We start from the raw sequence: 12572 nt of genomic DNA on the forward strand, positions 1-12572 counted from the left end.
GGAAATCGTGGAGTAAGTGACCCCTGTGGAAAGCAGAGAGAGGGGGAGGTAAGGACATGTTTGATGGTAGGGTTCATTTGGATATGGTGGAAGTTGTGGATAATGATGTGTTGGATGCAGAGACTCATGGGGTCATAGATAAGGACAAGTGGAACTCTATCACTGTGAGGGCGGTGGGAAGATGGGGTTGCACAGATGCTTGGGAAATGGAGTTGGTGTGGGTGACAGCAGCATCAATGACAGAGGAAGGTTAACCCTGTTCTTTGAAGAAGGAGAACATCTCCGATGCCCTTATGTTAAATTCTGAAGTCTTACTGACTTCAGGAGGAAGAAGCTAATGATCCATGAGCCAGTCCTCATTGGAGGATCAGAGGTGGAGAGGGTGAGCAACTTTGAATTTCTCAGTGCTAACATTTTGAAGGGCGTGTCCTGAGGCCAGCACATAACTGCAATTAGAAAGAAAGCTCAGAAGTGTCTCTAATTCCTCAAGAGTTTGCAAAGATTTGACATAACATCTAAAACTTTGATAAACTTCTAAAGATGTGTTGTGGAGAGTGTATTGACTGGCTGCATCACAGCTTGGTATGGAAATGCCAATGCCATTGAATGGAAAATCCTACAAAAGTAGGGGATACAGCCCAGTCCAACATGGGTAAAGCCCTCCCCGCCATTGTGCACATCTACATGTCACAGGAAAGCAGCATCCATCAACAGGGACCCCCACCACCCAGGTCATGCTCTTGTCTCACTGCTGCCACCAGGGAGAAGGTACAGGAGCCTCAGGATTCACATCACCAGGTTCAGGAACAGTTATTACCACTCAACCATCAGGCTCTTGAACCAAAAAGGGACAACTTCACATGTCCTATCATTGAAATGTTCCCACAACCTATGGATTCACTTTCAATGACTCTTCATCTCTTGTTCTCAATTGCTTGTTTATTATTATTATTTCTTTTTTTTGTATTTGTACAGTTTGTTGTCTTTTGCACACTGGTTGAACGCCCAAGTGTGGTCTTTCTATTGATTCGATCACGGTTTATTGATTCCATTGTGGTTATTATTCTATTATAGATTTATTGAGTATGCCCATGAGAAAATGAATCTTAGAGTTGTATATGATAACATATATGAACTTTGATATTAAATTTACTTTGAACTTTTTAACTTTGATTTGCATAACAATTAATCTGAAACAGAAAACTGTAACTCACAGCAACTCAAACAACAGATCCTGGCTGAATACAACTAGTAAATTACCAGGAGACACCAATCAAGAATTTTTTTCAAAGCATATTTTAATAAACATTGAATAAATTCCAGGAGTGAGACAATATTACATTTTTTTCCTTTCTCTATAATATATGGTGGAGTGATGGTACAGGCTGTACTATTCAACATTCACATAGAATTCACAAAACAGAAGTCAAAGAAACCCTGAGCTTCAGAAGAATCTCTGTTAAATACACATACCACTCCCCATTGCTAATTTTGTGAGCCATAGAAGTTTTCAAATTGTTATTGTACATATACTAAGACCAATAATTCCTTATTTTGATTAGGATGTCTTGGATTTCTCTATTGGTGTTCAAGTGTTAACAATGGTTGCTTGAGGTTTCATTGTGCATAAGTGAGTGTGGACCTATCAGGGTGAAAGATATTAGCCAATGGAACATTCTGCAGACGCCGAAAATCCAGAGTAACACACATATAATGATGGAGGAACTCAGCAGGTTAGGCAGCATCTATGGACAGGAATAAACAATTGATATTTTGGGTCCAGACTATTCATCAGGACTGATTATTGCTTTCCATAAACACCGCTGGACCTGTTAAATTCCTTAGCATTTTAGCCACTGGGATCATCATTTCCTTCTGTCACAAAAACCAATGGAATGTACCTAAACTCTGGACTAGCTACATTTAACAATTTAGAAAGCAACACAACTACTCAGACTTTGGACCAATCTCACCTGCCCAGTCTTTGGACCAATCTCACCTGCCCAGTCTCTGGACCAATCTCACCTGCCCAGTCTTTGGACCAATCTCACCTGCCCAGTCTCTGGACCTATCTCACCTGCCCAGTCTCTGGACCTATCTCACCTGCCCAATCTCCAGACCAACCTAAGCTAATTAGCCTCAAAGCCAATCTCACCTACCTGTGTCAGGAAGAGAGGCCTCCCACCACACCATCTTAATGTTCCTTCCAAACAATGAAGAAATTCCAGTCCCAGTTACCCAAATTCACTTGTAACCAAAGTCAACATTCAAATGCTTTTTAAAAATTACTTATTGAACCTGCACAGTAACTTTCTGCAATGCCTCAACCTTTGGGTTGTTCCAGCCTTATTTTCATTAACATATCACTAACAGCCTTGTGAACATGAAGCAATTAGTACCAAAGACATTGCGTCAAGACCTTCTTGAGCTCATCACATACACAGTCTGGGTCCTGTGCTTTCACCATCTTTCTGTACTTATAATGACAAACAAATGGCCTATCATTCTTTAACAGTTTTTAAGATCACACTTTTAACACAAGGACACCAGCAATCTGGAAAATCTGAGTAGGAGCTTAGCCATCTATTTTTGCTTCCTAAATCATTACAATGCACATTAATTTTGGGTGAACATCAAGTAACAGAAGCATTTTTTCCTGTGGATAGGAGAGGGCAATAAAAAGTACACATTATGATAAATACCAGATGAAGGGTCCTGGCCCAAAACGTCAAATCTTTTCTCTTTTCCATAGATGCTGACTGACCTGCTGAGATCCTCCATCATCTTGTGTGTGCTACAGATGTTATACTGTGGTGACACTCCTCACCTGCGTGGCTCTCTGTAGAAGAAGCTGGAATGTTGTTTTTATTTAGAGATACAGTGCAGAACAGGATCTTCAGGCCCAATGAGCTGTGCCACCTGGCAACTCACTGATTTAACACTAAGCCAATCAAAGGACAATTTATAGTAACCAAAAACCTAACCAGTACGTCTTTGGACTGTGGGAGGAAACTGGAGCCTCCAGAGGAACCCATGAGGTCACAGGACAATGCACACACTCCTAACAGGTGGCTTTGGAAATGAACACTGACCTCTAACCCAGCAAGCAGTAATAGTGTCACTCTAACCTCTATACTACCACATCACCCCACAGATGCTGGTTGTTGAAGCGTGTAGATAATGAAAATAGTAACCGATGGTGAAATTCCCAGTACTTGGGTAATGGCAATTACCCATTCATGGAAAATAATATCAGAAAGAATTATTGGCAAGGACTAGTTTTTGGAAGAATGTTTTTTCTATTAGACAGAAATCAGTTGAAGCTCAGAGTTTCTATGTATTACTTGTATCACATTAGCTAAAAATAACATATTTATTGTATTAACTTCACAATACCTGTTTGACACCAGGAGAATTTCAAGTTGGTATGATTTTGTGACCTCTGTATGTCCCAGGGTCCTCTGTATATAATGGAATCATGTTGGAAACACAGAATTTAATGTTATGCTTAGCAAGATCCTAATAGCAGCAAAGTAATCATGATTTAAATTATAATTTGAAGAGGATTTTAATTAAACTAAGTTTAGTCATGTTGGTTGAGTAATTAGTCGTGGTTTGCAGAAAACTGCCCTGTCCCTCTTCAAAGTGGTGGAATCTCCCACAGCTTCCCACAGAAAGGAAGAGCCAAAGAAGTCTGGGCTGCCTCAAGGAAGATGAATGACCAGACTTATTCACAAGTACAATAATGATGTCTGGATGATTCTACTGTCAATGGTAAATTGTCAGATTTTGCAAAGCCACAAAACATTGTAATGGTTATTGCAACAAAGGTATCTATGTAACATGGCTTTAATGACTGCGCTTTGAAATACTTATTGTCTCCCAAGTTTTATCCAACAATAATGTCAGAACATGGAAAATTATGGGGCAGATTAACTTCAAAATACTATGTATTAGACATGTTGGCAAAATTGAAGTCCATCAGATAAAGGAACAGAATCGGCATGGGTGCAAAATTGACTAAAGTATACTGAACAAAGAGCTGTGGAACAAGGCAGTTTCTTAGACTCGAGGGTGGCATATGACAGAGGAGTCAGTGCTAGGAACTCCATAGCTTATAATATAATGATGGAGACTGGGGAAGAAATGTAAAGTGCATTTTCAAATTTTGTCAATGATCTTTAAGTTTCTTTTTTAAAAATACATTCTCAGGATGCGAATGGACAGGCCGGGCCAACAGTTATTGTCCCTCTCTCTGAGGCAGTTCAGAGTCAGCCACATTCACAACGAAGTCGTTGTGCAGCTGCACAGCCCTCCCCTCAGACACCTCACGCACGGCATCTGCTCTACCCAAGACGGAAGGGAAGCGCAGAGAGTTCTGAGCAGAGCCCAGCCCATTGCGCAAACCGGCCTCTCCTCCACTGACTCAGCCTACACGTCCCGCTGTCTCGTGAAACCTGCCGGCATAAGCAAGGACCTCACTCACCATGATCATTGCCCCCTCTCTCGCTCAGCAGAAGATACAAACACTCGAAGGCATGTACCAGTGGACTCAAGCATAGCTTCTATGCTGCTGTTAACAGACTCTTGAATGAATCTCTCTTAGGTTAAAGATGAACTCTTCATCTTCCAATCCACCTTACAGTGGCTCTTGCTCTCTATTCCTTTACCTGAACTGCAATTTTCCATAGCTACTACACTATACACTGAGTTCGGTTTTTCTTTTTACTAATTCAGTGTACTTAAGTATGGCATCGACATACTGTATCTTGGCACATGTGACAATAACAAAACAACTGGCAAGGATCAAGATCCATAGCAAGACCCTAGCAAGTATAAATCACCTTTCATATCTCAAGAGCTACCTCCCAATGAAGGTAGATTTCAATGGTCAAAACCACCTCCAGTACATCAGCACAGTTTACAGCCATCTCAGGCAAAGGATATCCAAACACCAAGCATGTTTGGGACCTAATGGTAACCCTGCTCAGTACGAGAGGAAGTGCAGGCATGTTGTTTGGTGTGCGTGCTCGGCTGAGTGCCCAGTGAGGTGGAGTTGTCATCTGGGGGATTATGACTGGATACCTCCAAGTCTAAGCCATAGCAGTGATCCCTGCCCCTCTGCATGCAGTATATTGGATCATGCATGATCATCTACAATGGACTCCACAAAGCTCCAGAGAGGCATCACTAATATATCACTGCAAAACTTTCCAACTCCTTTGGCAAAGACATGGAATGCGTGTCAGAGTCTGTCTCTCCCAGGCTTGTCCCCAGTATCAAGGATCTGGTTACACCTGACTGGCCTACATAAAGCCTGGAAACCCTGAAGATCCTGGGCCCACCATCAGTCAGAATTACCTGGCCCTAAGTCCAAAACAGGAGTAACCCTGCACAGAAAGCACCTACCTTTTATATTATTAAAACCCCATGCGGTACTTACCCATGGCAAGATGCCAAATGGTATCAGTACCTGCACACCAATTTCCTTTACCCAGCTAAGCATGTTTTTCATCATTATCTACTCCCAAAGGCTATGCACCAATACTACTTACTCTTCCACATTTCAAGCTTAACACCATTTTGTCTTACAACCACCATTTAGTGTTACACATTTTTGGCACCATTTGAAAAAAAAAGAGTCAAATAACATTTCTGGCAAACAACTATTTCCTTACAGCCCACTATCAGCTTGGACAATCCCTAAGCTCACTGTTAACTCGAAACCCCTGGGCCTTCTTTTAGCCTGAAGCGCCTGTGCTCACAGTCAGCTTTGTTCCCTGAGCACAGAATTGCGAAGGCCCCACAACTATTGGACACACTTTCAGCCCCTGTCCATTGGGTCCAATATAAGATTGTTTCTCCCGGGTGCTGCAGCCCAGTTCAGCTAGAACCCTATGAAACCTTGACTCACAATGAGTCCATGCTCACCGGACTTGCTTCACGTCTACGACGATAGACAGGCCTTCATAGCCTGAGGTGCACTTGTTTCCTTTGGCCTGCCATGAGTCTGTGGACCATGGGTTCATTATAAGCCTGTGCCTATAGGCACACTGTGATCCATGTCATCGTGTCTTCCCCCTTCCACCCCACACCCAAAGACAGAAGATGCAATCATGCATAGTATGTAGAATGGTACAGCACAGTGCAACCGGCTCACGATGTTGTGGTGACAGGTTAACCCACACTAAGATCCATCTCTTCCTTCCCACATAGCAATCCATTTTTCTTCCATACATGTGCCTAAGACTCTCTTAAATATCCCTAATGTATCTGCCTCTACCACCAATCCTAACAATGCGCTCAATGCACCCACCACTCTGTGTAAAAAATCTAGTTCTGACACCCCCTTTACGTTCCTCCTGAAAATCCTGTCCTCCCATATTAGCTAATTCTGCCCTGGGAAAAGTCACTGGCTGTCCACTCAATGTGTGGCTCTCAACATCTTATAGATCTCTATCAAGCTTCCTCTTATCTGTCTTCTCTCCAAAGAGATGAGCCCTAGCTCTCTCAAGCTACCTTCAGAAGAGAAGCTCTCTCATCCAGGCAGCATCCTGGTAAATATCTAAAGCTTTCCCATCCTTCCTGCAATGAAGCGACCTGAACTGAACACAATACCGCACATTTTTTTTTAGAAAAACAACATTACATCTCAGCTCTTGAACTCAATCACCCAACCAATGAAAGCCCACTTACCATATGCCTTCTTTAACATCTATTAATTTGCATGGCAACTTTGAGGGGTCTGTAGATATAGACCCCAAGATTCCTCTGCTTCTCCACACTGCTAAGAATCCTGCCATTAACCCTGTACTCTGCCTTCAAGTTTGATCTTCTAAAGTGAATCACTTCATATTTTTCTGCTATTTCTCAGCCCAGCTCTGCATCCTGTCAGTATCTCATCACAACCTACCTACAACGACCTTCCACACTATCCACAACACCATTTGAAAACACCATTGTGGAAAATGGAAGGTGAAAGACTTCCATCGGCCTAGAAGAGAGGGCTGCTGAATGCTGACCTGTCCTGATGTCTTGGGAAGACAGCTCCAACACAAAAGCTGCTCTGAGATGACAGGATACGGCATCCAAGCCTCACAATCAAGAGATGTTCAGATTGGCATTTTGGCAATTTGAGTCAATGGAACAGTTTGTGGCACTTAGGCCAGGCTTCACTAGATATTGAGTTAAGGAACTGAGGTGACCTGATGGAAGCATGATATGCATGGACCAGTGAGAATCCAACGGCAGCATGAACTTGATGTGATGAATGGGCTCCTCCTCTTGCTGATGACATTTCCCAATGCCATTTCATCACATTTTACTGATGTTGATCTCACAAAGCCATTGTCTTGTTTGACTGTGGCCTCACCTTGATCCATGACACGTTTCAAGAGGGCGAAGAGCTGTTGTTCCTTCATAACGTGGCGGTTGGCACATCTAGAATAGTACACTCTGTCTTCGATTCTTCCCCCTGTCTGGTAGACAAATACTATGGTCAGTGTCTTTAATTATTCCCATTATTATTCATTGATAATTTACCTTCAGAACCTGGGTGAGTGAGGGAAGTTGCACTGAGACATTATCAGCAATCTTGGCTATATCCAATGCTCCACAAATTCAGAATGAACTCTGCTTTACAGTAACCAGTGCTTTAATTCTAGTTATGGCATACTTATCAACACCTAAATCTCACTAACCACTCTAACAAGCCCCATAATCCCTTATAAAATTCAAAGTTCAAAGTATGTTTATTATCGAAGTACATATACAACACTGAGTTTGTTTTGCAGGTATACTCAATAAATACATAATAGAATAATATCCATAAACTGCGCAAATAATAAATAAATAAATAAATAGATAAATAAACAAACAAACAGTGTATCGATAACATGAGATGAAGAATCCTAAAAGTGAATCCTTTGGTTGTAGGAACACGTCAATGATGGAGCAAATGAAGTTGACTGTAGTTATGCTCTTTGGTTCAAGAGCCTGATGGTTGAGGGGTAATAACTGTTCCTGAACCTGGTGGTGTGAATCTTGAGGCTCCTGTACCTTTTTCCTAATGGCAGCAGTGAGATGAAAGCATGTCCTGGGTGGTGGGGGTCCCTGATGATGGATGCTGCTTTCTTGTGACAACACTCCCTGTGGATGTGCTTAGTGGTGGGGAGGGCTTTACCTGTGATCGACTGAGCCGTATCCATTGCATTTCATAGGATTTTCTGTTCAAGGGATTGGTGTTTCCACACCAGGCTGTGATGCAACCATCAATGTGCTCTCCATTACACATCTACAGAATTTTGTCAAAGTTTTAGGTGTCATGTAATGACATCTTCACAAAATCACTGCCATGCTTTCTTTGTAATTGCATTGCATGCTGGGCTCAGAGCAGGTCCTCTGAAACAATAACACTGAGGAATTAAAGTTGCTGACCCTCTCCACCTCTGATTCTCTGATGAGGACTGGCTCGTGGACTTCTGGTTTCCTCCTCCTGAATTCAATCATCAGCTCCTTGGTCTTGCTGACACTGAGTGAGAGGTTTTTGTTCTGGCACCACTCAGCAAGATTCTCAATCTCCCTCCTTTATGCTGGCTGGTCACCACTGTTGATTTGGCTAATGACAGTGGTGTCGTCGGCAAACTTAAAAATTGGCATAGGAGTTGTGCTGAGCTAACCTCATTGATTAGGTTTGAGGGGGTGGTGTGGTATTGAATACCAAGCTGTAGTCATTAAAGAGCATCCTGATGTATGCATCTTTGCTGTCCAGACAAACATTGAGGGTTTTTAAGGAGGAGATTAACAGGTATCTAATTAGTCAGGGTATCAAGGGATATGGGAAAAAAGCCGGAAATTGGAACTAGACAGGAGAATAGTTTAGCTCATGGTGGAGTGGCAAAGTGGACTCGATGGGCCGAATGGCCTGCTCCTGCTCCTTTGTCTTGTGATCTTGTGATATTCCAGGGTTGAATGAAGAGCCAATGAGATGGCAATTTGAGCAGATCTAAGTCACTTTTCACGCAGAAATTAACATGTTTCATCAACAACCTCTCAAACACTACATCACTGTGGACATAAGCGCTACTGGATGACAGTCACTGAGGCAGCTTACCATATCTTGGGCGGCAGTATAATTGAAGCCAGCTTGAGGCAGCTGAGTACCTCAGACTACTAAAACAAAAAGTTAAAGATCTCAGTGAACATTCCAGCCAGTTGATCAGCACAGGTTTTTAGTACTTAGTCAAGTACCCCACCTGGGCTGGATGCTTTCACCCTCCTGAAGGACGCTCACACATTGGACTCAAGGGACTGAAAGTGCAGCATCATCATGAGCTGTGGGAGTTCCTGATAGTTCCTCCATGTTTTGATGTTCAAAGCGAGCATAGAAACCATTGAGGTCATCTGGAAGTGAATCCCTGTTGTCACCTATGTTGCTTGAATCCTGGTGATGTTCTGCGGTCTACCTACTTTATAGCCTCCAAAAATCCTAACAAGGAGTGCAAACATCTGGTGGATTTTTGTTCAGCTGTGCAGCCTCTTCCATTCACTTGAATCTATTGTTTAGCATTTAATTTGATTTTTTTTTAAATCATCCAGATTAGCAATGTAGTCCCTGTTGCTCCACACTAACCAGCACTCCAAGCTTAATTATTCCATTATAATCAGTATTGTAATCTCAGTTACCTGAGCACTGATGACCCACAGTAACAGTACAGTAATCCCAACTATTTCACATTGATTTTACCTTACATTATCCCATGTGAACTGGAACACTAAGGCCTAGTTATTTTGCACTAACCAGTATTCCCAATTCCCACACGAACTGGAGACAATCTCTGAGCCTATACCATCTACCTCCAGTGACAAACACCTTTACTCAGACAAGCACTCTCTACCTTCTCTAAACTGATAGAAAGCATGCCTCAACAGTATGGGTCCTCGCACAGAACTCACCAGACTGGGGATATGAAGACCCTCGGTAACCTGGGTCCTTTTGCAATTGGATTTCTTTCAAAGTAAAAATACTGATATCTGGAAAGAAAAAAAAAACAAAATAGTTAATTGCACATACTGTAAGCATAATAATTTGGAAATCCCAACCATTTTATAAAATCTGCCGGCTGAAAGCTGCTCCTTCCCTCCGCTAGCATGCAGGTCATCGTCGGGAGGGTGCTGCACCTGCTTAGCAACTCCCCTCATGCCTCTCGTGAAGCCACAGAAGCTGGTGGTGGATGGTCATACGAGCAGCAGATGCACATCACTATGCGACCACTGACGCCAGGCAGACAATCTCTGAAGAGTATCGATAATGGCTGGGCTCATCCACCTTGTGAAGACACTGCCCAGAAGGTGACAAAAGCAAACCCCTTATGCAGAGAAAATTGCCAAGAACAATCATGGTGATGTAAAGACTTGCCCGTGTCGCACGATAAACTGGCTGAAAGGAAATCCTGTTCCTGGCATTATGAAAATATAAAGGGTTACGTTGTTCTATCCGTTTCACCTTTGTATCTTCATAAATGGGTTAGTTACATACAATTACAAAGCATTCACTACACAGAAATAGGCCAAGTTACAAAAGCCGATTTCCCATTATTCTCAGCTCTTGAATCTGAAAAAATAATTTATCTGTTTACCCTAAATACAAGGGGTGATCGATAAGTGCGTGGCCTAAAGTGGAAGGAGTCAATTTTAGAAAACTTAGCACATTTATTTTTCAACATAGTCCCCTCCTACACTTACACACTTAGTCCAGCAGTTATGGAGCATACGGATCTTGGACCTCTAGAAAGTGTCCACAGCAGGGGTGCTTGATAAGTTTGTGGCCTAAGGTAGAAGGAGATGAGTTATACAGCTCCCGTTACATGCACATGCAGTTCAACTCTTTGAGTGATTATGCAGAAAGTTTGAAGTTAATAATTCATTGGGGTGATTGATAAGTTTGTGGCCTAGGGTAGAAGGAGATGAGTTATGTAGGGTGGATGTTTTCAATGGCTGGAGGGATCTAGAATGAAAGGTTTAAATTTCAGTAACAAAGCAAGAGATTTAGGACTGAGACGTGAAACAATTTCTCCACTCAAAGATGGTAAACCTATGGAGTCTATGGTTGTAGAGGCCAAGTTGCTGAATGTATTTTATAAGGAAATGCTTATATTTCTAGATCTAATAGGTATCTGCTCATTAGACATATTTAATGTGGAAATAGATTAATATTTGAAAATCTGAGCAACTGGGGGTATTAGGAATTGGCTTTTATAACAAGGCTGTATCTCTGTAATGAATGCTTTGCATTTGTAGGTAACTAGCTCATTTGAGGGTGAGATGGATCGGGCAATTTAACTTCTTGTATTTTTGTGAGGCCAGGATATGGATTCTCTTTACTTTCCATCATTTCCAGATTGGGAAATGATATTGAGATAGAAGATCTGTCATCACCTACCGAATAGCAGAATAGTGAGTGGCCATGTACTGATCCTATTTTCTCCGTATTTTCAATGAGATGTGGTATACAGTAAACCTCACGATGCTGAAATAAATTATCATACCAACTATTTTGACAAAGGGTCTCGGCCCGAAACATCGACAGTGCTTCTTCCTATAGATGCTGCCTGGTCTGCTGCGTTCCACCAGCATTTTGTGGGTGTTGCTTGAATTTCCAGCACTGCAGATTTCCTCGTGTTTTCTATTTTCAGTGATGAGTTTAAGGGATAAATACTATTCAAAAAAACAGTATACTCCCTGGTATCATTGATACCAGCAGTTCCAGCAGTTCTTCATTCAACCTGTTTCTGACTCAGGGTGAGTGTATGAACCAAGGAGATCTTTCTTTCTCTTAAGATCCCAGTGATACTAACAGTTATGTTTTTCAACAAAACAGAGCAAGAAAACATCTCACAAATAAGAAGGAACTCACTATCTGGGACAAGATGCACCCTCTCTCCTAAGCTCTTGAAATAAACGTGCAGGAGGGCATCCTCGGCCGAAATCCTCTTCTTAGCTTCATACTGTTACAGGGATCAAATTGACATGTTAGACACATTTATGCTAGGAAGTTCTATATTTTAACTTACCACAACTTAAGTCAAAACAGGATAGATCAAAGAAAAAGTGCAAGCCTTCCATTAAGTAAGTCTGTTTCTAATAAGTCCTTCTTTGTAGCAACATATTGGTTTCACTCCTGCCTTAAAATGAACCCTTTTATGATCAGCAGGAGATCAAAGCTAGCAGACTAATCCCAATATTTTTCTGCTCTCCCAAGTTTTCCTACTTTGTGGTTTCGCTGGTGTGTGGCAGGCCAGATGAAATGTGCATCGTTCCCTCGCCACAGTATCCTTGTGGTTTCCCACTTGCCTCGGAACTCTGGAAAAGATTCTGTAACCTAGCCAAGGTAACACCTCCATTCTGTAACCTGGCCAGGTTTACACCTCAATTCTGTAACCCAGCCAAGTTTACGTCTCATCCATTTGGTGGGGCTCAGTTTAAATTTTATTTTATTTTTTATTTATTTAGGCATACAGCTTGGATAGGCCCTTATGGCCCAACAAGCCACATCGCCCAGCAACCTACATATT

The 12572-nt window shown here is 42.0% G+C and overlaps 1 protein-coding gene across 2 annotated transcripts in view; it reads right to left on the reverse strand.

The window, feature by feature from the left end:
* Positions 1 to 1277: 1277 nt before the first annotated feature.
* LOC140717246 (cyclin-dependent kinase 18-like) overlaps positions 1278 to 12572 on the reverse strand; it is a 129107-nt gene continuing 117812 nt past the window's right edge. Inside the window, exons 13-15 of one of the 2 annotated variants that reach the window (XM_073030606.1) lie at positions 11915 to 12005; positions 9955 to 10032; positions 1278 to 7478 (exon numbers count right to left, since the gene is read on the reverse strand). In XM_073030606.1, the coding sequence (XP_072886707.1) occupies positions 7441 to 7478; positions 9955 to 10032; positions 11915 to 12005 (207 nt within the window). In that variant the 3' untranslated portion in view covers positions 1278 to 7440. The remainder of the gene's footprint in view (positions 7479 to 9954; positions 10033 to 11914; positions 12006 to 12572) is intronic. The other variant, XM_073030605.1, reaches the window with a different exon arrangement.

This window comes from Hemitrygon akajei, chromosome 27, assembly GCF_048418815.1.
Source record: "Hemitrygon akajei chromosome 27, sHemAka1.3, whole genome shotgun sequence".
Taxonomy (NCBI): Eukaryota; Metazoa; Chordata; class Chondrichthyes; order Myliobatiformes; family Dasyatidae; genus Hemitrygon; species Hemitrygon akajei.